This window comes from Lampris incognitus, chromosome 9 (assembly GCF_029633865.1).
Source record: "Lampris incognitus isolate fLamInc1 chromosome 9, fLamInc1.hap2, whole genome shotgun sequence".
Lineage (NCBI taxonomy): Eukaryota > Metazoa > Chordata > Actinopteri > Lampriformes > Lampridae > Lampris > Lampris incognitus.
This window is the reverse complement of record NC_079219.1, coordinates 60026784-60054741: the sequence shown is the minus strand read 5'-3', so window position 1 is coordinate 60054741 and position 27958 is coordinate 60026784. Positions and strand designations below refer to the sequence as shown.

Sequence of the window (27958 nt, the reverse complement as noted above, 5' to 3'; positions counted from 1 at the left end):
ATGAATTTCATTGTATGTGTGTATGTACAAAAACAAATAAAGTATATTCTATTCTAAAAAAAAAAAAGCCAAAATAAACCTTAAAAAAAGAAAAAAGAAAGAGCATTAGAGTTAGTTTGTCCTATGCCTTTGAAAATACTGAACATCCCCTTTCAAAGTGGAAGGTAGAGACAACAACACAAACAACAACAACCAAGAACAGCAAACGAAACTGCCATTAATTAGACTGTACCGGCAATGCAGAGCAATGTGATGTGACTATAATCATTAATTTCTCTTGTGTTTTGAAGTCATGAGCATTGATTTTGCCCCTGCTGGAAGCCTGGCGTCTCGCCGGGCCCATCTGTTTCTGCTGGCCCTGTTAATTCTCCTCCTCTTCGTCGACTCGCCACTCTGCAAATTAAGGAGCTGCTGCCTCACGGCTGGGAGGATTCAGACACAAATTGAAAGTTAAGACTCATTTTTAGGCTCTTAGTGAGCATGATGGAGCTGAGCGGGCCATCACTATGCTGGCTAAGCTGCTTTTGTTGTGGTGTTTAGCCTCGCCAGTCAGTAGTTTCCTGAAGGGTGAGGGGTTATGTGGGTAGTGCTGTTATTATCGTGAGGTGTTGTTGTTGAGCCACAGTGCCCTGATGTCACCATCCTGATGGACACGTGTCCGTCTTTATTTCTGTGCGCCGCTGAGAATCCGTTGTTCTCCAGGGACTGGGTGGACAGAAAGAGGGTTTCTGTGAGTGTGTATATCTACAGTGTGCTGACCCCCAGAATACGTGGCTTTACATCTGCTTTCCAGCATGCCTTCTGTAAACGGCACACACAGGTCCGGTGGAGAGATGATGGACAGCATCGTAAGAGGGCTGTGTGTATGTGGACGGGTGGGGATTCTTTGTTACCTGCAGCAAAGAACAGCCTTTCTGCCAGAGATCAGGAGTTCTGAGGAAGACAACAGAGGTGTATGGCTTCAATCAGCTAAATGTTAATTAAATGGACCATTTTATATTAATTTGGCCAACTACCAAATATATAGATAGATAGATAGATAGATAGATAGATAGATAGATAGATAGATAGATAACGTTTTTTACGGAAACCATCAATGGTGTTCATAAAAGTGCTAAACAAATGAATAGTATACACACACACACACACACACACACACACACACACACACACACACACACACACAATATATATATGGGCGGCAGGGTGGCGCAGTGGTTAGTATGGTCACCTCACAGCAAGAAGGTCCTGGGTTTGAGCGCTGGGGTAGTCCAAATTTGGTTGGTCATCCCGGGTCATTTTCTGTGTAGAGTTTGCATGTTCTCCCCGTGTCTATGTGTAGGTTTCCTCCAGGGGCTCCGGTTTCCTCCCACAGTCCAAAGACCTGTAGATTGGGTGAACTGGCTGTACTAAATTGTCCCTAGGTATGAATGGGTGTGTGTGTGTGTGTGTGTGGACCCTGTGATGGCCTGGCGGCCTGTCCAGGGTGTCTCCCTGCCTCCTGCGCAATGATTGCTGGGATAGGCTGCAGCATCCCCGCGACCCTGAGAGCAGGATAAGTGGTTCAGATAATGGATGGATGGAGATATATATATATATATATATATATATATATATATATATATATATATATATATATATATGTAATCCAGTGAGTCAAGTGAATTCTTTATGAGACAGTACAAGCCTGTTTCATGCCATAAGCAATCATCATCTGTCATCACCTGAGGTGTAGAGCACACATCCCTGGGGGGTGGGGGGGGGTGCCAGTGCTGAACCTCAGGGAGAAGAGTAGAGGGGCGAGTACACATTCCTGGGGGGCACCAGTGCTGATTGTCCGAGTGCTGGATGTGATTTTCTCCAGCCTCACCAGCTGACTCCTCACTGTCAGGAAGTTTTTACTCCACTGGCAGATGGGGGCTGGTACAGTGAGCTGGGTGAGTTTGGAGTGGAGGATATCTGGGACAATGGTGTTGAACGCTGAGTGGAAGTCCACAAACAGCACCCTTGCATGTGTCGCTGGGGAGTCGAGGTGTTGGAAGATGTAGTACAATCCCATTTTGACTGCATCATCCACTGACCTGTTTGCTCGGTAGGCAAACTGCAGGAGGTTGAGCAGGGGGTTGGTGACTTCCTTCAGTTCAGCCAACACCAGTCTCTCGAAGGATTTCATGACCACAGATGTTAGGGCAATGGGCCTGTAGTCATTTAATCCTGTGATACAGGGTTTCTTGGGCACCGGGATGATATTGGAGCTCTTGAGGCAGGAGGGGGACTTCACACAGCTCCAGTGATCTGTTGAAGACCAGTGTGAAAATGGGGCCAGCTGGTCAGCACAGATTTTCAGACAGGAGGATGACACACCATCCAGGCCCAGTGCCTTCCTAGTCTTCTGTCTCTGGAAGAGCTGGGGCACATCTTCAACATAGATCCTGAGTGCAGGTGGGGGGGCCGGTGGGGAGGGGGTTGTGGCTGGCAGGGAGTGCAGTTGGTTGTGTGTTGTGGCCAGAGAGGGTGAGAGGTGTGGAAGTTTGCTTATCAAACCTGCAGTAAAACCCATTTAGCTCATCAGCCAGTTGATGGTCCCCTGTAGTGTGGGGGGATGGTCTCCTGTAGTTGGTAATGTCTTTCAAACCTCTCCAGACTGATGCAGGGACGTTGGCAGAAAATCTGTTTTTCAACTTTTCAGAGTACCACGTTTGCCCTTCTGATCTCCTTTGTGAGTGTATTTCTGGCTTTATGATACCAGATCCTATCTCCACTCCTGTAGGCTTCCTCTTTGGCCTGACACAGCTGCCGGAGTTTTGCTGTGAACCAGGGATTATTGTTGTTAAAGGTACATAAAGTTTTGGTGGGCACATACACGTGTCCTCACAAAAGCTGATGTAAGATGTCACAGTGTCAGTAAGTTCATCCAGGTCTGTAGATGCATCCTCAAAAACACTCCAGTCAGTGCAGCCAAGGCAGACCTGGAGCTTCAGTTTTGACTCACTGGTCCATTTCCTCACAGTTTTAACCACAGACTTTACAGATTTAATTTCTGCCTGTAGGTTTGGATAAGATGAATCAGAGAGTGATCAGAGAGTGATCAGAGAGGCCCAGGGCTGCACAGGGTGCAGAGCGATACGTGTCCTTTAATATTGTGCAGCAATGATCCAGAGTGTTTTTGTCTATGGTGGAACATTTAACATGCTGTCTGTATTTTGGGAGTTTGTGGCTGAGGTTTGCATTGTTAAAATCTTCCAAGGATAGTGAGTTTGTGCTCCATGTTTGTAATTTGATCAGCCAGGTGTTTTAACGCCACTTAACACAGGCCTGGGGTGGAATATAGACACCGACCGGAATAAATGATGAACATCCCCACGGTGAATAGAATGGTTTACAGTCAATGAAAAAGGTCTCTAAGTGAGGGCTGCATGATTTCTTCGACACAGTGACATCCGTAAACCACACTTTGTTTATGTAGAAGCATATGCCGCCTACCAGTTTTTTCCCGCGGTCCACCTGATGAGTTGGAACTGCGGCAGATGAAGTGTACTGTCTGTGATATGCTCACTAAGCCAGGTTTCAGTGAGACACAGGGCAGCAGATCTGGAAAAGTCAGAGTTTTTCCATTTAGGAGTAGCAGGTCGTCCATCTTGACTGCCAGAGAGTGGACATTTGCCAGGTGGACTGATGGGAGCACGGTTCTTGGTGCTAATGCAACCAGCTGAAATAAACCTGTAGGAAATGTTATGCTATCAGGGGTCAAAATGGCACACATAGAAGAAAATTCAACAGGTTGCATATAAAATAACCAAATTTTTGGGAAAAAAGCCATGTTTTCATAGCACAAATAAAATGGAAGAAAACTGAAGTCATCTTAACAACAATAAGGGTGCTGAATTATTAATGCACAAGATAATGGCCCTGTGATGGCCTGGCGGCCTGTCCAGGGTGTCTCCCTGCCTGCCGCCCAATGACTGCTGGGATAGGCTCCAGCATCCCCACTACCCTGAGAGCAGGATAATCATCATCATCATCAGTTCCGTAACCTATGGAGGTCGTAGGAGCACAGCTGATGCCTCAACAAGTCTCTTCCACCGTTTCTTATCCATCGCGGCTCTCCCCACCTCCACTACGCTCATCTGTAGCCATTCTCCAATGTTGTTTAGCCAGGTTTTTCTTCTGTCTCCCTCTCTTCTTAATCCCTTCTACCAGGCCCTGCAGGATGTCCTTTGCAAGTCTCCTTTCCGTTCGGCAAACATGCCCAAACCAGTTTAATTTCCTTTTTTTTTTTTTACCATTGTCAGTAAACTATCACGGTGACCAATAGCTTCCTTAACTCTGTTCAGCACTTCAATGTTGGTGACATGCGCTGTGTATGGGATTTACAGCGTTCTTCTATATGCTCTAAGTTCAGAGGTTTGTATTTTTTCCTCCATAGCTTTTGTTAGGCTCCAGGATTCTGCACCGTATAGAAGAGTTGCTTTACGATGGTGCGGAGCAGTTGCATTTTTGACTTAATTCCAAGTTTTTTGTCTTCCCAGATCATGTTGAGCTTGGTCATTGCGCTTGTTGCAATGGCGATTCTGCTCCTAGTTTCTTTTTCCAATCTTCCGTCTTCGTTAAACACAGATCCGAGATATTTGAAAGACGCGACTTCCTCAAGTTTTTCGCTGCCAACAATGATTTCCATGTTCTGCTCTTCAATCTCTTCAGTCTCCCTCCTCGGGTGATCTTTTGTTGTCATGATTTTTGCTTTTTTGAGTACTGATCAACATACCCATGTCCTTAGCCACCTTGTCCAGTCTTCTGGTTATTTCAGCTAGTTCTTCCTGTTGCTGGCGATTAGATCTACATCGTCTGCAAAGTGAAGGTTGGTGATTTTTCTTCCACCGATTGTGTGAGTTGGTTCAAAACCCTCCATAGCATTGGTGATGATCTCTTAAAGGAGTACAGTGAAAAGGCACGGTGACAGTAAACAACCTTGTCTCACTCCTACTGTTGTAGTGAACCAGTCGCTGAGTGTGCCGTCCACTAGCACTGCACTTTTGAATCTTTATAAAGAGCTTTGATAACTTGGATGAGGTGTTCGTTGATGTTTTGTTTTCTCATGATATTCCATAGAGCCTGTTGCCACAATCTGTGGAATGCTTTCTTAAAATCAATAAAGTTGTGATGGACTTCTCGTTGATGTTCTATACATTTTTCACAAAGAACCAGCAAGTTGAAGATTTGCTCGGTTGTGCATCTTCCAGACCTGAAACCAGCTCGTTCTTCAGCAAGAATCTGCTCAACTTGTGGTGTGATTCTCCTGAGAATGATAATTCGTCCCATTTGCAACTTTTAGTTTTTCAAGGTCATATTTGATTCTACCATTCTTTTCTCTTTTCTGCTTTTTCAGCTTTATGTTGATGGTCATCATCACCAAATCGTGGTGGCTACCTATATCAGCTCCAGGAAATGATCTTGTTTTATTTCTTACAATACTTGACTGAAACCTTTTCGACATGAGTGTGTAGCCTATTTGGCTGTGGTTTATGCCGTCCAGTGAGTGCCATGTACTTCTCCGCGAGTTCTTGTGAGGGTGGAGTGTGTTTGCCAGAACCAGTTGTTGTTCACATGCAAACTCCAGTAGTCTGAGACCTCTCTCGTTAGTTTCTTCCACACCAAATTTCCCAACGTTTCTAATCACCCTGCACAATCAAAATATCTTTATTTGGTTTTTTCTTGATGCAATTTTCAATTTCTTCATAGAATTTTTCGATCTCCTCATCGGTGTGATCTGCCGTAGGTGCATAGACTTGAATAATAGTGATGTTGCAAGGTTGAACTTTTAGTTGCAGAGTGATGATCCTGTCTGAGATTGGTGAGCACTGTGCCAAACCTTATGACCTTTGTCAGTGACATTCTCTCCCATGTCTTTCCATCTCATCTCTGCTATGCCTAATACATTCCAATTGTACCTTTCCATTTCGTGGCAGAGTTCTTGTAATTTTCCAGGCGCATTCAATGTTCTTACATTCCAGGTCCCTGTGATGAACTCCGATTTCTGTAGCTTTAGATTTGCAGTTTGCCTTTTTTCTTCTTCAGTAACATATTTTTCGACTTCACCCCAAGGAAGGTCGGTGAAGGACACGGCCGTTGTTAACCCGGGCCTCGACCAATCCGGTATGGTGATTGAGTTTGGTTGGTTGAGTCATCATTGTGTCTCAGTAGGGGGAGTACCCGGTGGTCCCTATCTCCTCTCCAGGTATGGATGGCTGTTGGTTCACAAAGGAACTCATCCACCCTTCGACAGGTTTTGTTTTTAGTTCTGCTGGGTGTCCACGCACCCTCCTCACAACAACCCAAGGGTTGAAGTGGGGATGCCAGTTTAGTCACCGACGACCCGATGGTCGCAGTTTAACGTCATACCCAGGACAAGAGCAGGATATGCGGTTTGGATAATGGATGGATGGATGAAGATAAAGGAACAAGCAAAAGAAAATTTGGCATAGCAGTATTAAAATACCAGCCTGTATGAAGCACACAGTACTGGTTACTGGTCTCTGAATGATAATAACTTTGTCTTGTCACAGTAAAGGATTAGTTCAGCGTTCTAGCTGCTGTCAGATACGCGTCCAGGGTCGACTCTACACTGACAGATGTGGAGTGACAGGGAGAGAGAGAGCGAGAGAGAGAGAGAGAGAGAGAGAGAGAGAGAGAGAGAGAGACAGAGAGACAGAGAGACAGAGAGACAGAGAGGAGTCAGAGACAGATGGAAGAAGAGTGAGACAGAAATAGACAAAAAGAAGGTAAATAGGAGAAACTGGATGACAGAGAATGAGACACAGACAGACAGACAGACAGACAGACAGACAGACAGAGGCAGTGAGGGAGCAGAGTTGGGGTGAGTGACAACAACAGACAGGGTGAGAGAGGGCAAACAGTATGAGGATGAGAGACACAAAGAGAGAGAAGGTGACAGATCAAAACAAATGGAGAGATAACATGGAAAGAAAGAAAGTGGACAGAAGGAGACAGCGAGACAGACAGACAGAGGGAGCAGAATCAGGGTCGAAGACGACAACCATAGAGAAGGAGCGATGAGAACTTGTGTGTGTGTGTGTGTGTGTACTGTAAATCTTCCGTTAGAAGCTTCACAGGCATGTCATGGGGCATCCCTCCCAAGCATCACCCCCCCCCCCGACTTAAGTCCCATTCTAAATAATTTACCCCACAGCCATTCCTTTCCACCTGAGGGGCTTGTCTCCTAGCGTCACCAGTGGGACGATTTAACAGCTCCCGAAAGGTCAGGGTTTCTACCCCCTCCCCCATATATACCCACACACACACACACACACACACACACACACACACACACACACGCGCGCACACACAGTTTGATTAGTGTTTTGTGCTCTGTGTCATGGTTGTGTTGGAGGGGCTTACTGCCCCTCTGGGCTTAAAGCACTCCTGAGTTTCTAGCCAAGGCCTCTGAACACAACTTACTCACAGCTGACAAGCCAGCCTCACCTTGGCTGCACCTTTAGCAAGGGTAAATACACAAACACACACACACACACAGTAAGTAAACAGGCAAAAAATGTGTGTATGTGCACATAAATTCACATACAATTAGATACACAAAGGCAGCGTCATGGGAAAACATGCACTACAAACACACACATGCACCCACACACACCCTCAAATGGTGACCAGAGGACACACTCCACTTACAGTAAGTGCCTTCCCAGGTTCAGACTGTTTTTACACTAACACCAGATTGATTGACTGATTTGTGGACAGGAATTAATGGAGTGTTCAGCAAGGCTCTGAGCTGATCGAATACCTCAAACCTCACAGTGTGCCAAGCTGCTCTCTGACCATACACATTACATCACACACAAACACACACACACACACACACACACACACACACACACACACACACACACACACACACACACACACCACCAGAAGAATAACCAGCATGCTGCACTGTCCTCACTACACAAGCCTGGAGGAAGGTTGACTGTGCTTCCTTCATTGCTCTCTCTCTGTTGCTCTCTCTTTATTTCTGTTGCTCTCTCTTTATTTCTGTTGCTCTCTTTCTGCTGCTCTCTCTGTTGCTCTCTCTTTATTTCTGTTGCTCTCTCTTTATTTCTGTTGCTCTCTCTGTTACTCTCTCTTTATTTCTGTTGCTCTCTTTCTGCTGCTCTCTCTGTTGCTCTCTCTATATTTCTGTTGCTCTTTCTGCTACTCTCTCTGTTGCTCTCTCTTTATTTCTGTTGCTCTCTTTCTACTGCTCTCTCTGTTGCTCTCTCTCTGTTGCTCTCTATTTCTGTTGCTCTCTTTCTGCTGCTCTTTCTTTCTGTTGCTCTCTTTCTGTTACTCTCTCTTTATTTCTGCTGCTCTCTCTGTTGCTCTCTCTTTATTTCTGTTGCTCTCTTTCTGTTACTCTCTCTTTATTTCTGCTGCTCTCTCTGTTGCTCTCTCTTTATTTCTGTTGCTCTCTTTCTGTTACTCTCTCTTTATTTCTGTTGCTCTCTTTCTGTTACTCTCTCTTTATTTCTGCTGCTCTCTCTGTTGCTCTCTCTTTATTTCTGTTGCTCTCTTTCTGTTACTCTCTCTTTATTTCTGTTGCTCTCTTTCTGCTGCTCTTTCTTTCTGTTGCTCTCTTTCTGTTACTCTCTCTTTATTTCTGTTGCTCTCTTTCTACTGCTCTCTCTGTTGCTCTCTCTTTATTTCTGTTGCTCTCTTTCTGTTACTCTCTCTTTATTTCTGTTGCTCTCTTTCTGCTGCTCTCTCTGTCTCTCTCTCTTTATTTCTGTTGCGCTCTTTTTGCTGCTCTTTATTTCTGTTGCTCTCTTTCTGTTACTCTCTCTGTTGCTCTCTCTTTATTTCTGTTGCTCTCTCTGTTGCTCTCTCTTTCTTTCTGTTGCTCTCTTTCTGTTGCTCTTTCTTTCTGTTAGTCTCTTTCTGTTGCTCTCTCTTTATTTCTGTTGCTCTCTTTCTGCTGCTCTTTCTTTCTGTTGCTCTCTTTCTGTTACTCTCTCTGTTGCTCTCTCTTTATTTCTGTTGCTCTCTCTGTTGCTCTGTCTTTCTTTCTGTTGCTCTCTTTCTGTTACTCTCTCTGTTGCTCTCTCTTTATTTCTGTTGCTCTGTCTTTCTTTCTGTTGCTCTCTTTCTGTTACTCTCTCTTTATTTCTGTTGCTCTCTTTCTGCTGCTCTCTCTGTTGCTGTCTCTGTTGCTCTCTCTTTATTTCTGTTGCTCTCTTTCTACTGCTCTCTCTGTTGCTCTCTCTCTGTTGCTCTCTATTTCTGTTGCTCTCTTTCTGCTGCTCTTTCTTTCTGTTGCTCTCTTTCTGTTACTCTCTCTTTATTTCTGTTGCTCTTTCTGTTGCGCTCTCTGTTGCTCTCTTTATTTCTGTTGCTCTCTCTCTTTCTGATGCTCTCTCTTTATTTCTGCTGCTCTCTGTTGCACTCTCTTTATTTCTGTTGCTCTCTTTCTGTTGCTCTCTCTCTTTCTGTTGATCTCTCTTTATTTCTGTTGCTCTCTGTTGATCTCTCTTTATTTCTGTTGCTCTCTGTTGTTCTCTCTTTCTGTTGCTCTCTCTTTCTGTTTTTCCTCATCTTTTTCGATATCCTAAGCTATTATTTGCACTTGCTTCATTTTCTTTTCACAACTAAACCTCTGTCTGTGCTCTGCTCTTACATTATAGTCTTACCAACAAATTAATCCAGAATAAAAGAAAATTCATGAAAATTCTTGAATGCCACAAGATTTTAGAACAGTTCATACACTTTAAAAACAGAATTTTATGTATTAATAGTTGTTGCATGAGACCCATTTTCACGGTTATGGGCTTCACATCTTGTGCAGGGTAAAAAGTGGAGCTTCGTACTAATGTTTCAGGGATCTTGGTATGTCCTTTTCATTAAGGGGACACACACGTGCTGTTGGTGCAGAAAGGGTTTTAAAATAAAAATATCAATCATTTGACTTGTATCTCCAGTCAAGCTGTGTGTGTTACATCATCTCACCAGTTAACACGGAGCAGCTGACTCATTCTGCTTAACTCATTCATTCATTCCACTGACGGACTTCCTTTTGACTTAAATGGATTCGGGGGTTTGCCCGACGGCCACTGATGTGACATCAGAAGTCACACAGAGCGCTCCCCTTCAGTCGCCTCCTATTAGCTACACCTGCTGCTGCTGCTAACACAAACCATTACCGAGCAGCCACCGGTTCCAAACAGTGACATGGCCATAGCCCTTCTTCACACACAGCATCTGCTGGCTGTGATTCACCTTGTCAGCGCTGAAATATTCATGTGAAAACAACGGCAAAAACTTTGGTCTGTCTGATGTGAGCAAGGCTGCCGGCCTCCGACATAGAGGGAAGTTTTCTTCAGAATTTAGTTTATCTAAGATAAGAACTTGAGGTCACCTCCATATATCATGGACATAGAAATGCAAATCTCTCAAATGCATAAATGCACTGCTGGTTTTATGCTGTAAAGGCTACCTTGAATTGCGAACATCAGCTCCTTGCGGTCAACCACCGTGGTCCTCTTGTCTTGTTGTTTTTTCCCCCCCCGTCTTTCGGGTTCCTCTCCGTTTCCTGCTCTCACCCCAGAGGTTGGAGCTGCTGTGCATGCCAGGAATGTTGAGAATGGCAATGCCGTCCAAGGAGATGCTGTTAAGGCCCAGCATGATATTGTCACACTTGAAGTGGTGAAGTAGATAAAGAGAGAAGAAAAAGGTAAGAAGACCTTTTATTAACCAATATCTGTTCAAAATCTGGTCAGAGGTTGAATCAGTTCATCTGGACACAATGTTTACTGACAGACGTTTCATCATCATCTAAGTGACCTCTTCAGTCTCAACTGACTGCAGGTGTCCCCATCCTTATAAACAATACAGTGGCATAACCACCCAAACAGATGATCGGTTTCATATGCAAATATGGGTGTTTATGTACTGGGCCTTTAACATTAAATCAAATCAAATCAAATCAATTTTATTTGTATAGCCCAATATCACAAATTACAAATTTGCCTCAGTGGGCTTAACCGCAACACAACATCCTGTCCTTAGACCCTCTCATCGGATAAGGAACAACTCCCTAAAAAACCCCTTTAACAGGGAGAAAAAATAGGAAGAAACCTCAGGGAGAGCAACAGAGGAGGGATCTCTCTCCCAAGACGGACAGCGTGCAATGGATGTTGTGTTCACGCAGTTTACATAATACAACACTGAAAGAGGATAACAGAATTATAATGGACATAAAATTTATGAAGAACATGATGCACAGGATGCCAAGCAGTGTCCACATGCCAACGGAGCAGTCCATTAAAGCCCCTAATCATCAAGGTAGTTCTAATGAGCTCTGCTAAGGGCTCAATAGCCAATGTAAACAGAAGGGGGCTCAAGGGGCATCCTTTGCAGGTTCCATGTTCTAATGGAAATGGATCTGAGTAGTGGGAATTAGCAACAACAGCAGGGGAGCTGACAAGGATACATGATCGTTAATGCAAACATTAAAATATCTATTAGTTAGATAAGAGCAAAACAAATTTAACACTACCAGAAATGCCAAACCAGCTCTCCATCTTATCAAGCTAGATGGCATGATCGATGGTATCAATGGCAGCAGTTAAATCTAGATGAATAAGATTAGAATGTCACTGGACACTCTTAGTAATGCGGTCTCAGTACTACGCTTTTAAGAGCTGCCAGTGGAGCCCCTGCTGGTTATTTCCAGGCCTCGGTTTGTCACAAAAGGTGATCGGGCTTTTGCTGTTAGAGCCCCCACACTATGGAGCTCTCTTCCTGTTGAACTAAGACAAACCAAGTCTCTAGCTTCTTTTAAATCTCATCTTAACACGTTTCTTTTTGTGAAAGCTTTTACAAATGTTTGATATTTGTTTTTATTTATTCATACTGTTTTTATTTTTACTCTTATTTGGTCTTATTCTTATTGTTGCCTTGTATGATTTTATTTCATTGTAAAGCACCTTGTAACATTGATTTAGAAAAGCGCTATATGAATAAAGTTATTATTAAAGTTATTATATTTTGTGATATTTCAACTGCATAACCATCATAAGTGAAAACTGTTGATGCAGTTCTAGATTACATTGCATTTGTCCATTACGCATTGTCCTTCTGCACCTCCTCAACATACCCCCATGCTTCTGCTATGGTTTTGAAAAGCTGGACTTTGTTATCATGGGTGATGCGTAACACCGCAGGGAGAAGCATCCTGGACCTACTGACTCAGTCCATAGTTATGCAGGACTGTAATGGCATCTGTACATCTCGATCCAGTCATCTTTCACCGTGAGAGTCAGGCTTCTTGGTAGCCACATCTCAAAGAAGTGTTTGGTGTTGTCCCCCTGTGCATTCTGGCACGTTGACGATCTTTATGTTGTTTTGTCTGGATGGTCTCCTGCTCCACTGACCTGTTGACGGATAGCCTCACTCAGCCACGCCGTGGTGTGTTCACGTTCAGCTTGTAACTGAGACACCGTCTCAGTTCTGTGTCAGAGATTCTGCATCTCGCACCCTTCTCTAGACAACTTTTACCTTTTCGCACACCGAGATCTAATTTAGCAGTCCGACCAAGTTTAGTATACAAGCTGGAGCTGAGTTTGAGTTTCTGACTTGGTTTTTCAAGATTTGGGTTCAAAAACCCATCTGTTTTCAGCCCCCCCCCCCCCCCCAAGTTCACACAACGATATTATCCCTCTGGTCATGCTATTTTGGCCATATTATCTCTTAAATGTTCGAAAACATATTTAGTCCCGGGGCTTGGCTACTCTCGCCACATCACATGGTCCCTCGGAAACCCCACTTTTTACAAAAATTATCTTGATTTCTTCGTTGTAATTGTGCAACTTTTTTCTCTTAAAAATAAATTGGCTAGATGTTACCTTTAACATCTCTATTTTATTTAAAACATACATTACTTTTTATTCTTTTCTTTTTTCTGGAGCCTCCTTTGAGAGTCACTTAACTCTCCAGAGAAGACTCTCAGAACCACAACGGATTCTTCCGATCAGAAAAGTAAAGTTTACTCTGAGAACATTTTCCTCGCCATGCCCATGACACACAGGCCAACATCACGTGCTCACATTATAATCACATACCACATAACAATCAGAAGAAACACTGTAAAAAAACAAACAAAACACAACATTTAACGTAAACTGTGTATTACAACTTTCTGTTTTTTATACAAAGACGACGGGAAAGTTTGGGAGAAAAGAAGGTTATGTATGAGGGTGCTGACTTTTAAAAAATCATTTTTCTGAGTTGATTTTTCATTTCTCTCTCCAGACAGAAAGTATGCGGTGTGATTTACCTCAACCTCCAGAAGGTCATGGAGCTTCGGACATGTGGCCGAGAAGGTCTCCCAAGTGCCAGACTCAAAGTACCACGGCTTGTTCTTCGTTCTGAGACACAAGACAAACAGCAACTGTAAAGGGACCGGGAGGAAAAACGCAGTGTCAAAATCCAAAAGCCTGAACTGCTACAGCTTCTCTACCTGTCTGTATGTGTCCAGTCTCCTATATGGGAATGCTGCACCTTCCAAAAGAGAAAAAGGAAAACTAAGGTGAGTTTTGACTCATGCGTTTGACAAATTATTTTTCACAGGAAATGTCCACCTTCCATATCAGAGAAGACCTGACTCTCTCGCCACCCTCATAATTAATCTCCAAAGAATTTTTAACGCGGTTCATTAATCAACATATTGAAAGTTAAAGACAGTCCTAAAGCTGATTAGCTGGCCCGTGGAGTGCATGGCTTGGTCAGCGGGTACCCGTGCCCACCATTAAGGCCTGGTGAGGGGTTAATTGAAGGGGCAAGTATAGATTACCTGCCCCTTCAATTAGCTGAGGACTGGGGTGTTGACCCTATGCTTTCCTAGAGCTCAAACTCCCATAGCTTAAGCCATCTGTCCATATATAATTATTATCATCATCATTATCAACTAAGCTTAAGAAATAAAATGAACTACATGAGAACTACGAGGGTATGAAAGTAGTGAAAGTATTTGAAAGCTTGTACAGATTCTCAAGACTATAAAAACTTACAGTGAGACGTGATGGCTGCTTAGTGTTGAAATGATCTGCTGAGTCTTATCAGCCGACTCAGAGGCACGGCAGCGAGCGCTGGCGGCCATCTGATAACCTCCATGACACACACATCAGTCACAGGGCTACACAAGACTTTACTGGCTGGTTCGGTAGCTCAGTAAATAATGCTGCCTATGAGACAGATCACCAGATCCATTAGACCGATGTCCTCTGTGGTCATGCCAGCAGGTTGGTACATGGGTCAGGACATGGACTAATACATTAGTCTGTTGTGAGCAGTATATTAGAATATTATCTGTCAAGATCATTAGTCTGTTGTGAGCAGTATATTAGAGTATTATCTGTCAGATCATTAGTCTGTTGTGAGCAGTATATTAGAGTATTATCTGTCAGATCATTAGCAGATATCACTGGCAGATATATGATCACTCTCTTGGAAGATGTTCTGGATTTAAGTGAACATATAAATGCAAAACATTGCCTAAATTGGCCCGTGTCGTGACTACACAGGGACACAGAAATTGATCGACAGTCCGTCTTTGGAACATCACATAAAACACCTGAACATTAAAAGTGAAATGAAGCCTGTATTTTCTGGCGTAGGAGTTGATTCTTTTTGGAGCTAAAAACATGAGTTTGCCTCCGTGTGACTACGGTGGGACCCTGCTGTGTGTGTACATGTTAGACCGTGTGCCGCGGTGCCTTGTGGTTTTTACTGGGTGTAAAACACTCGTTAATCACGCGTGTGTGAAACTGACCGGCCTGTCTAGGCGTGTGTACACCTCTTCACTGGTACATACTCATCCATGTCCCGCCCTTGTTGTTTCTGCACCACTGCTCACGAAAAGTTGGGAACCACAGCCTGCTGTCATCAGGTCTGCTGCTAATGTTGCAGAGTGAATTAGGTAAACGATCGTACACAAACCTCCATCCTATATCTTGAGAGTCTCTGCAGACTGATTTGAAATTTAAGGAACGGATTAAATTCAGAGTACTTAGGAAGGCCTGGAGGCAGACTCCAGTAGAAGCTGCTGGTGTTTGGTGGAGTGTGTTGGTCACTTTGTTCAGCCAAACTGCTTTCTTGGTTTTTCTGTGGTTCTTACTGACCTGCAGTTCTTTTGTTCATCGGTGTGTAAATGTGTTACAACAACAGGACACACAAAACGAGTCTGGTCAGGATTTAGTCCCGCTCTGGTCAGGATTTGGCCCCGCTCTGGTCAGGATTTGGCCCCGCTCTGGTTAGGATTTGGCCCCGCTCTGGTCAGGATTTAGTCCCGCTCTGGTTAGGATTTGGTCCCGCTCTGGTCAGGATTTAGCCCCGCTCTGGTCAGGATTTAGTCCCGCTCTGGTCAGGATTTAGTCCCGCTCTGGTCAGGATTTGGCCCCGCTCTGGTCAGGATTTGGCCCCGCTCTGGTCAGGATTTAGTCCCGCTCTGGTCAGGATTTGGCCCTGCTCTGGTCAGGATTTGGCCCCGCTCTGGTCAGGATTTAGTTCCACACTGGTCAGGATTTAGTCCCGCTCTGGTCAGGATTTGGCACTGCTCTGGTCAGGATTTGGCCCCGCTCTGGTCAGGATTTAGTGTTCATAAGTATTTCATGTTGAAGCTCTTCAGCTGTTTTGTGCCTGATTCCAAACTGGGGACAGGAGGTGTTAACCCCAAACACCACCAAGTTTAATTAACGGATACTTAAAAAAACAAAACAAAACAGCAGACGGTATCTTCCTTCATACGTTGTCATGTGCAAATGGACACACGGGGATGAGTCTCATGTGTCCATTTTAATGTTTTTGACCACTTCATCAGTTTTCCATCTCCAGAAATTTTGTTCTCGACTTCAAACTGAGTCCAAAATATTCTTTGACTGACTTTTTCAGATCAGTGCAGCACATTCTCTCTTCTAAAGAGCCAAAAATAGCTGAAAACAGTAAAAAACCCTTTTTTCCCCCCTTCCTTTTTTAAAATGTACACACACACACACACACACATATATGTATAGTCTACTCATTTGCTGAGCACTTTTCCTACCGTTGAGGTTTCTTTCAACAAAGTTTCATATATATATATATATATACATACACACACTGTGTGTGTATCACGAATGTAAGTAATCATGGCCGTTTGACTTTAAAATGGGTCAGTTGAAGTGGTCGTCGACTGGTGTTTTTGGCTTTCGTGTCTTTGGTGTTTTTGTAGCTGCTTTGTAAATAATATCAATAATAATAATAATAATAATAACAATGTTCTATTGAGGTCAGCAGACTCACACAAGAGATAATCAATCATATTAATATTGATTTCTGATTGTGTAACCTCAACATTTAAATTTGCCCCTTGCAGCCAGTATACATACGTGACTTGTGAATACTATCTTGTAAAATAAGATTTCTGTCTGATTCCTCATTTAATGCATGGAGTCTGCAAGCTGTAGAAAATTCTCACAAAAATCCCAACTGACAATTTGTCTTCAGATTTTAAGGACAGAGTAAAAAAAAAAACCTTTCAACAGTTTGCTGACATGCAGAACTGAGAAACTATAAAAAAACGCCATTCTCCTGGCTGGAAAAAAAAAGCACTTCAAGTGGGACGTATTAGTATACGCAGAGCAACAATCACTGAACGATTGATTTTCTCATTAGGACTTTTGTCAGGACCATTTAGCCACTTTATAGATGAGTTTTCATTAAAGTACTTGCAGGGAAGCTCAACCTCATGTTGATTTATAATGTGCAACACGGTCAATAGCAGATGAGCTCAGAGCACAGGAAGAGCTGGGAAAAACAAAAACAGAGGGACTGCAAAGCCCGCTGCATCCACCCTGCAACATAATAACAACAACAACAACAACAATAATACCAAGAATAATAATGTAACAGTGATCATCATAATAACATTATAATAATAATAATAATCTTGCTTTGTATTGCCCTTTTCTAAAGATTTACTTATTGACAATGCACCAAACAAATACATTGTTATTTTTGTGCCAAATACAAAACATAACAGAAAATAGAGAAAATAAAAAATAAAAATAGAGGCAAGGGGAAGAACAAAACTCTTTTGTATTGCACTTTTTAAACAAATGTTAGAACACCCTATACGCTAAAATAAAATGAAAAATGAAAAAATCAACAAAGAAAAGGTCATAATGAATATAAGAATTCATGTTAGGTAGAACCCACTGCCTGAAAATGGTTTTAAAACAGAATGAGACATTACACCAGACAGAAAGCTAAGAAACCCTAAGTGAAGGAGTAAGACAGCACATTGGTCCTAGAAAGGCTTTTTTAGGTAGTGATTTAAATGAAACTTCACAGATGTTCACCTTCATCTCCCTCCGTCTGTCTGCAACGGGCCGAGCACATGAGACAGCTGCGGTTGTTCCTGGTCATTCTGGGTCTCTGCAGGCAAGGGAACGCTTGCCTTCTGGCCTCAAAATGACGTATGGTGACATCACGGCCAGACTGGCCTATGTTTTATTTGATTGGGCGGGTAAAAATGGCTCTGATAAACATAATTATTATCACATACATACACCCGACAGACAGAGAAACCTTCTACTAAATGGCAGTAAAAAAAAAAAGAGGCTATTTTTGGGCGGGTTCAGGGCTCTGATTGGGCTATTCAAATCTGGCAACACAGCCTGAGACCTGCACCCAGCAGGGTTCATGTGCTGTACAGCCGCCGTTCAGAAGACACGTCCTCTTCTCTCAGCTAAGCCACGTTTCCAGTGGTGGACATTACATCGTACAACACTAGCACGACACAGAAGCTAGCGTGTAGCAATGCATTCTGGTACATGTGGGTGCTGTGGGAAAGACTGTACAGGGCAACACCCATTTCTAGTACACAGTGAGGAATGTATTGCTTCCATCCACCACATTACTCTTCAGTACTGACTACACATACACAAGCCAGTGGTGAAAATATGAAATGGATTTTGCTAGTCTGATCGCTTTTAATTTCCTGTCATCCTGTCAGTGGGCCAAGAATACCCATAACCACCATACAATATTTCAAACCTGAGTGTGCGAAGTATCCACACATTAAAGACTCCTTTATGGGAAGATCAACCTGTCCTGATAGTAAAAAAATGCTTCAATAGTTACCAATGGCAATTTCATATCTACTTATCATACTACTTAACGTACATAACACTGTAAAAGCTCAGCGACACTATCAACGAGCTTAAACCAGCCGCTGGGGAAGCACAAGCCAGTGCATTCTTACTGCCGGTCCAAAGCCCACACAAGTGGAAAGGCAGTTGGTCCTGATGACATACCTGTGGAGGCATGGAGATGTTTAGGAGAGATGGCAGTGAGGTTTTTAACTAGATTGTTTAACACAATCTTGGAAAGTGAGAGGATGCCTGAGGAGTGGAGAAGAAGCATACTGGTACCGATCTTCAAGAACAAGGGCGATGTGCAGAACTGTAGCAACTACAGAGGTATAAAGTGGATCAGCCACAGCATGAAGACATGGGAAAGAGTAATAGAAGCTAGGTCAAGAGGAGGAGAGGTGATGATCAGCGAGCAGCAGTATGGTTTCATGCCATGAAAGAGCACCACAGATGGGATGTTTGCTTTGAGAGTGTTGATGGAGAAGTATAGAGAAGGCCAGAAGGAGGTACACTGTGTCTGTAGATTTAGAGAACGCATACGACAGGGTGCCGAGAGAGGAGGTGTGGTATTGTATGAGGAAGTCGGGAGTTGCAGAGAAGTACGTAGGAGTGGTGCAGGATATGTAGGAGTGGTGCAGGATATGTATGAGGGAAGTGTGACAGTGGTGAGGTGTGCGGTTGGAATGGTAGATGATTAAAAAAAAAAGGACTGCTTGTTAACATCCCTATTGTTTGCACTGCAACAGTTTCGGTGGGAAATAAACTGGAGATGGCTGCCAAGGTGACATTGCCACCACCAGGACACATTGTCAGCTGTGTACCTCAGCATCACAGGGTGTTTTGGCCTTTTATCACAACACACCCTCCACTGAGGCAGGCCCACCACAGGTTTATCGGTCCTGGGTGTGTGACCTGTGGTTAGCTGTTCACCCTGGCAGCCCAGATGGCATCTCTCCTTTTGATCCAGATCCAGTGGCTAGTCCTCTCAGCAGTGTCGGCTAGCTCTTTGGTCACTCTCCTGTGGGCCTGCCCCCTGACTCCTAGTTCCATCAGGAGTTTTGCTGTGGAGCTGGCAACAAAGCCCCTACAACCCACCTCCAGCACCTTCACCTTCCAGCCTCTGCCCTCTGCTTCGGCTGCTAGGTTGGCGTACCGCAGCTTCTTACGCTTGTACGCTTCATCGACTGCATCCTCCCAGGGGACTGTCAGCTCGATGATGTAAACGAGCTGGCAAGAATTGGACCAGAGGACGAGGTCTGGTCACAAGGTGGTTGTTGCGATCTTTGTCGGGAAGATGAGCTTCTGGCCTAAGTCCACCTGCATTTCCCAATGCCTGGCTGAGTTTAGTGAGCCTAAGTCGGGAAGTGAAGGGTTGGCCTTCAGTTTATCCCCCTCCCGAACGAAAGCTGGAAAACGCCGGGGCCCCTCCTGGTTGTTGAAGGGTTGGGCATTGATGGAACCCCTCTTGCACTCGAATTCAGCTGCCAAGTACCTGAGCACCTGATTGTGTCGCCAGGTGTATGTGCCTTGGGTAAGGCTGGTCTTGCAGCCAACCAAGATGTGCTTGAGGGTTGCTGGGGCTGTACACTGGGAGCAAGATGGATTCTCTCCAAGCCAGAGATTTAGATTTGTGGGAGAGGGCAGGACATCATATGTGGCTTTGATGATGAAGCTCAGTCTGTTTGATTCCATGCTCCAGAGTTCACTCCATGTGAGTTTCCTCTTTTCAACACCCTCCCACCTCATCCAGCGGCCCTGTTTGGCTTGTGCTACGGCTTTAGAACATCTGGCTGTGCTTCTTCCTGTCGGCGAACCTCCTCTACCACCATAGTTCATCGTTCGGTAGTGGTCGCCTTTTGCCAGGTAGGTGTTTTTGTTCCCAGGCCAAGGCCGCATCTGCCTTGTTGAACATGGCCTACTACGTCTCGGTGGCGGAGGGCAGATTTCGCCTCGAGTACAGCTGCAGATGGGGTCCATTTCTTCCCTGTTGCTAGGATCGGAGCAACTCCTCTCACTACCAGGTCTCGGGATTCTGTGAGGGACATGTCCAGCCTCACTTTGGCACATTAGAATTCCTTTACAGAGGTGTAAAGTTGATCAGCCACAGCATGAAGGTATGGGAAAGAGTAATAGAAGCTAGGTTAAGAGGAGAGGTGATGATCAGCAGCAGCAGTATGGTTTCATGCCATGAAAGAGCACCACAGATGTGATGTTTGCTTTGAGAATGTTGATGGAGAAGTATAGAGGAGGCCAGAAGGAGTCACATTGTGTCTTTGTGGATTTAGAGAAAGCATATGACAGGGTGCTGAGAGAGGAGGTGTGGTATTGTATGAGGAGGTCGGGAGTTGCAGAGAAGTATGTAGGAGTGGTGCAGGATATGTATGAGGGAAGTGTGACAGTGGTGAGGTGTGTGGTTGGAATGACAGATGGGTTCAAGGTGGAGGTGGGATTACATCAAGGATCGGCTCTGAGCCCTTTCTTGTTTGCAATGTTGATGGCCAGGTTGACGGACGAGATCAGGCAGGAGTCTCCGTGGATGATGATGTTTGCGGATGACATTGTGATCTGTAGTGAGAGTAGGGTGCAGGTGGAGGAGAGCCTGGAGAGGTGGAGGTATGCACTGGAGAGAAGAGGAATGAAAGTCAGTAGGAGCAAGACAGAATACCTATGCGTGAATGAGAGGGAGGACAGTGGAATGGTGAGGATGCAAGGAGTAGAGCCGACGAAGGCATATGAGTTTAAATACTTGAGGTCAACTGTCCAAAGTAACGGGGAGTGCAGAAGAGAGGTGAAGAACAGAGTGCAGGCAGGGTGGAGTGGGTGGAGAAGAGTGTCAGGAATGATTTGTGAGAGAAGGGTACCAGCAAGAGTTAAAGGGAAGGTTTACAAGATGGTAGTGAGACCAGCTATGTTGTATGGTTTGGAGACAGTGGCACTGATGAAAAGACAGGAGGCGGAGCTGGAGGTGGCAGAGTTCAAGATGCTAAGATTTTCACGAGTATATTAGAGGGACAGCTCAGGTTGAACAGTTTGGAGATAAAGCAAGAGAGACAAGACTGAGATGGTTTGGACATGTGTGGAGGAGAGATGCTGGGTATATTGGGAGAAGGATGCTGAATATGGAGCTGCCAGGGAAGAGGAGAAGAGGAAGGCCAAAGAGGAGCTTTATGGATGTGGTGAGGGAGGACATGCAGGTGGCTGGTGTGACAGAGGAAGATGCAGAGGACAGGAAGAGACGGAAACGGATGATCTGCTGTGGTGACCCCTAACGGGAGCAGCAGGAAAAAAGAGAAGAAGAGGGAGGAGGAGGAGAAGAAGAAGAAGAAGAAGAAGAAGAGAGACTGCAAAAGCTCAGTGACACTATTCATCCTGCTCAACCAACCAGCCTGTAGTCTTAAAAACAAACAAGCATTCTCAAAACCGATGACAGGCGATCAAACATGTTCCACCGTGTAGATCCATTGTGTGGATTCTCTAAATTTAATGTTGCTGTTTTCTTATATTCAAGATCTTCCGTCATATGAAATATTTGGCAGATACAACCCCCAACCCCAGCACACACACACACACACACACACACTGCTGTTCTGTATCGTGGGCTGCTGGGTGCACATTGACTGTGTCTGGAGGACATCTGACAGACTTGACTTCATCCCTTCAGGAAGCTCGTGTCGACAGGGAGACTGACACGTCACATTATACGGTGTGACTCTTGGCTCTGTAAAGCAGCATCCTAAATGTAGAGAATTATTTTATGGTGCCATATAACCAAATACAGACGGCAGCACTTTGGAAGTCTTCAACCAAAGGAGCAGATAAGGGGAACAGATAAGACACGCCGAACCTTCCCGTCAATTCCCTCCACTTAACCTAACAAGAGCACCGTGGCAACAAATCACTTCCTCCTGCCTCTGTTCATTAGGTAATTAGGAGCATCCCATTGGCTGGATCGGATTCCCATTCATTATTTGTCGACTGATGTTAAGCGCTGGGCTTGTTTGATGGACAGCCTTTAAGCAGCGTCTCCTGACCTGGCAGGGGATTAATAAGGACTGCACTGGAGATGATGGTTCCCTTAGAGTGGACTGGGAGGACCTCGCTTTACGATAAGTACAATAAAAGTGAATGTAAAGTGGTAACTTCCTTAAATTGTTGGCCAGCTTCAGCCTCCTACATCCTTGCCAGATGTCGTACAAGTTGACCCTGACTTGCATTTTTGTGGGTGTGATTTGTGCTCAGCCAAACTTACAGTAACAGAAAATAATGCACCATGTTTTAGTCTGATTCACATCCCTCCAAACTGCTGCAGGATCTCAGCTGTGATTTGGACACAGCTGAGGAAAACCCAGTAGCCTGAATATGAGATCAGCTGCCCGAGCTCACGTAGCAAAGAAAAACAGACTCAGCTTTCCAGGTTAAGGCTCGCAGGTGAAGGTTATTTGCAAAAACAAATGACTGAAATAATAAAAGAAAGACAGGACAAAACCAAAACCTGTGCAGGTTATCAAAAAACAAACCACAAAGGAGGTCTTATGAAAACATCTAAACCCGACAGAAAACACAAACTCAAGAGGACAAACAATGCGATGACCCGAGAACAGCTATGCAAAACACCATCTCATCCAAACCTCTCATCAGTTATCCATCAATCATCCATTATCCAAGCCGCTTATCCGAATTCAGATCACGGGATGCCGGAGCCTATTCCAGCAGTCATTGGGCAGCAGGTGGGGGGACACCCTGGACAGGCCACCAGTCCATCACAGGGCTGACACACACACACATTCACCCCTAGGGACAATGTGGTACGGGCGAGTCACCTGACCTACATGTCTTTGGACTGTGGGAGGAAAGCGGAGCCCCCGGAGGAAACCCACGCAGACACGGGGAGAACATGCAAACTCCACACAGAGGACGACCCGGGACGACCCCCAAGGTTGGACTACCCCAGGGCTCGAACCCAGGACCTTCTTACTGTGAGGCGACCGTGCTAACCACTGCGCCGCCCCTCACCAATTACCTCCTTTATTAAACTGAAGTCTTGCAGCTGGTTTAAACTGTGTTGGGGTGAGTGAATAGAGAAGCTTCTCAGGGCCACAGCACCCTTAAATACTCTTTCCAGGGGCCCCCCTGTTACCAGGCTGGGGCCATTGATTTTAATCCTCCTCTGACACTTAATCTCACCCACCATAACCTACAACCTTGTCTCACACTCCTTTCTGCTTGATCGAAGGGGATAAATATTATAATGACATAAACTGTTTGTACGTCATACCAGAATCAGAATCAACTTTATTGGCAAACTGTGCCTATGCACACGAGGAATTTGACTCCGGTACACAATAGCTTGCAGACATCACTCACACAAAAGAAGGAAGAAAAAAAAAAGATAAGAAAGAAAAAACTTTGAATCCCCGTGTTACCTCCGGCTTGGTCGGGCGTCCCTACGGACACAATTGGCCGTGTCTGCGGGTGGGAAGCCGGATGTGGGTATGTGTCCTGGTCGCTGCACTAGCGCCTCCTCTGGTGGGTTGGGGCGCCTGTTCGGGGGGGGGACTGGGGGGGAATAGCGTGATCCTCCCACGCGCTACATCCCCCTGGTGAAACTCCTCACTGTCAGGTGAAAGGAAGCGGCTGGTGACTCCACATGTATGGGAGGAGGCATGTGGTAGTCTGCAGCCCTCCCCGGATCAGCAGAGGGGGTGGAGCAGAGACCGGGGCGGCTCGGAAGAGTGGGGTACTTGGCAATACAACTGGATAGAAAAAGGGGGGAAAATCCAAAAGAAAAAAAAAAGGAAGGAGAGGTCAAGTCAGTGTTATTTGTGTAGCCCCACATCACAAATTACAAATGTGCCTGAAGGGGCTTTACAGCAACACAACAGCCTGTCCTTAGACGAGAACACGGAGAAGAAGACACTGCAATCCCTGTTACAACCCCAATAAATAAATGAATACATATTGAAGTGAATGGACCAGCAACTTTCTAGTTTTATAATTAAAATGTAAGTCAAAGGATGTCAAGGAACTAAAGAGTTTAAATCTCTCAAAACCTGTTCTGACCTTTCACCACAGCGGATGTGAGCAGTGAATTCCCCATAGCATGACGCTTGTGTGTGTGTGTGTGTGTGTGTGTGTGTGTGTGTGTGTGTGTGTGTGTGTGTGTGTGTGTGTGTGTGTGTGTCATGGCAGCTGGTATCCCTGTAGGGGCTTTCTGCCCTATGGGGTAGTGGGATTTTTGGTGGGCTTTGTGGGAGACTAAGGCTGAGAGAGACTGCAGGTGGGAGGGGGCTTGATTTGGGGGAGGCCTCTGTGGAAGGCAGCCTGCACACTGATACTGGTGCTGCAGGACTGGGACTACTGGTAGTATTGGGAGGACAATCAGGGCAGTGCCATGACAGAAAACCAGATGAGCTGGTTTTATTTACTGGGATTGTTGAATGGGGTTTTGTTACCGCCGGGGAGGTGGTGTGGACAACTATGACTGGAAACATGAAAACTAGACAATCTACTGCCACTACCACTACTACTATTACTACTACTACTGCTGCTACTACTACTGCTACTGCTGCTACTACTACTGCTGCTACTACTACTTCCGGCTGCTCCCGCTGGGGGTCACTACAGCGGATCATCCGTTTCCATCTCTTCCTGTCCTCTGCATCTTCCTCTGCCACACCAGCCACCTGCATGTCCTCCCTCACCACATCCATAAACCTCCTCTTTGGCCTTCCTCTTCTCCTCTTCCCTGGCAGCTCCATATTCAGCATCCTTCTCCCAATATACCCAGCATCTCTCCTCCAAACATGTCCAAACCATCTCAATCTTGTCTCTCCTGCTTTGTCTCCAAACCGTCCAACCTGAGCTGTCCATCTAATATACTCCTTCCTAATCCTGTCCTTCTTCATCACTCCCAGTGAAAATCTTATCATCTTCATCCCTGCCACCTCCAGCTCCACCTCCTGTCTTTCCATCAGTGCCACTGTCTCCAAACCATACAACATAGCTGGTCTCACAACCATCTTGTAAAGCTTCCCTTTAACTCTTGCTGGTACCCTTCTGTCACAAATCACTCCTGACACTCTTCTCCACCCACTCCACCCTGCCTGCACTCTCTTCTTCACCTCCCTTCTGCACTCCCCGTTACTTTGGACAGTTGACCCCAAGTATTTAAACTCATCCACCTTCGTCACCTCTACTCCTTACATCCTCACCATTCCACTGTCCTCTCATTTTCTTCATTCATCAGCCCCTCAAAGTACTCCTCCCACCTTCTCAGCACACTCTCCTCGCTTGTCAGCACATTCATCACCCTAACTTGCTGCATATCCTTCCCAGCTCGGTCCCTCTGTCTAGCCAGTTGGTAAAAAATCCTTCACTCCTTACTTAGAAAAGTAGACAATAAATAAAGTAAACTTCATCTCGCTTCATCATAGTTTCTGTTTCTGGTGCATTTTTATGTAGTTTTTTGTCAAATAACAAATGAAAAGTTGACGTTCATAGAGCCCAGTTGAGTTCACGACCTCCATCAGCTATGAGGTGTTCAGCAGCATATCAGATGCTCTGTTGTGTTTGACTTCATACTATGTGTTCTTTGATTCACACTGGATCAAATGGTTTTTCATTTCACCTCTAACTTATAATCTCCAAACTGTAACTCCAGCGGTGCTGAACCACAGCTGGCCGAGGGGCGTGTGTGTGTATATATATATATATATAGTACAGTACAGCAAACTACACAGTACAGTGATACAGGTACGGCCTACTAGCATGTACGTTCTGCACTGACTCACTAAAGCTGAACAGCCAATCAGAGTGATCTCTCTCACCGACGGGCTCCGCCCATTCAACATGCTGAATCGACTGAAAAGCTGCCAACAGGGGTCCGACTAGTGCCGACGGTGCAGGACACACCGCAAAAACTAGGGTCACAGACGCTGACCCACGGCCTGACATTGGCCAACAGTCGACCATCGGCCTGGTGTGTCAGGGCCCTCAGACTGAAGATGTCACTTAGATGAGTTTTCTTCTTCTTCCAGCTTGTTCCCTGTTTCTCAGGGGTCGCCACAGCGGGTTGTATAGTTTCCACCGGTACCCTGTGAGGGCACAGCACCCGTGGCGGTCATTGTTAACCCGGGTCTTGTCAACCTGCATACTGACTTGGCAAAGTTCTACGCCGGATGCCCTTCCTGACACAACCACTAACCCTATGGACGGGGACACAGGTGAAACGCTGGATGCTGTCCCAGTATCATGGACTTGTGTCCATGCCTGTCGCACTTAGATGAGTGATGACACGTCTTCCACTAAACGTTCAGGGTTTAGTAATCCTGAAGATGTGGTTACATCATGATAATATGAGACCGCTGAGGTGTCCAAAATGTTTTCTGGTGTACTGAGATGTTCAGGGCTCTTTACAGTCGACCTGTGACCTGCTGGTGTTGTCATCATTTACAAATGGACCTCACATGAGGAACATGGCTGCTATGCTGCAGAAGGCTCCATGCCAGGCCTCGCTCTGCCTTCAGTACAGTAGGACCAGTAAGCTCCCCAGCTGCAGCCAATAGGAGCACATATAGGAGGAGCACATGTAGGAGCACATATAAGAGCACATGTAAGAGCATATATAGGAGGATCACATATAGGAGCACACATAAGAGCACATATATAGGAGCACATATAAGAGGGGCACATACAGGAGGAGCACATATAGCAGCACATATAGGAGGAGCACATATAGCAGCACATATAGGAGCACACATAGCAGCACACATAAGAGCACATATAAGAGGAGCACATACAGGAGGAGCACATATAGCAGCACATATAGGAGGAGCACACATAGCAGCACACATAAGAGCACATATAAAAGCAGCACATATAGGAGGAGCACATATAGCAGCACACATAAGAGCACATATAAGAGCACATATAAAAGCAGCACATACAGGAGGAGCACATATAGCAGCACACATAAGAGCACATATAAGAGCACATATAAGAGCAGCACATACAGGAGGAGCACATATAGCAGCACATATAGGAGGAGCACATATAGGAGCACATATGGGAGCACATGGGTCAGCGACATGGTGAAGCTTTTAGGTGCCTTTGGGACCACAAACAGAAATCCACATGGGAAGCAAATACCGTGGGGACGTCAGCGAACGATGTAACAGCCCAAACAGACACAGGCACACAGCACTGGAGACTCAAAGTGTGGTGGACTTGTGTCTCACGAGCATGAAAGAAAGAGGAACTGAACTGAAGGGAAGTTGAATCATGACCTGGTGCTGGACGGAGCTGACAGCTGCATAGCTTTTTATGACAAGTCAACATTATATTTTTTTTTTCAAAGAAACACACATCTGTTTTGTTCCAGCTGTGATGAAACGATAATGATCTAGCTCACTCTCAGTTCATGAAGGCCTTTGTTTCTGAAAGCGTTCTCGTTTTAAGAAACAGTACGGCTGTCACACTTTCCATGAAAAAACGTCAAGCTGTGCACATGAACCCCCAAAACAAAGAGCAGGCTTGGAAAAGGTTTTACTAAATGCCTTACAAAGCAGGAGGAAGAAATAAGCTGCACTAAACATACCAAGAGCAAAATAAGAAGCAGTGAAATAAAAGGTACCAAATAAAAACCAATACAAGCCAGTAGACATGAAAGCTAATGAAGCAAAATGATGTGCCGGACGCAGTGAGAGGCCAGGGAACAGAACCACGTGTAAGAATGAGCTTTTCAAACATTAAACTCAGCTGATCTG

The 27958-nt window shown here is 45.1% G+C and overlaps 1 protein-coding gene across 1 annotated transcript in view; it reads right to left on the bottom strand.

Annotated features, from left to right (window-relative positions):
• Positions 1-4807: 4807 nt before the first annotated feature.
• dgkb (diacylglycerol kinase, beta) overlaps positions 4808-27958 on the bottom strand; it is a 66758-nt gene continuing 43607 nt past the window's right edge. Inside the window, 4 exon segments of the mRNA XM_056287064.1 lie at positions 4808-4926; positions 10499-10571; positions 10573-10698; positions 13340-13430. Of these exon segments, the coding sequence (XP_056143039.1) occupies positions 4808-4926; positions 10499-10571; positions 10573-10698; positions 13340-13430 (409 nt within the window).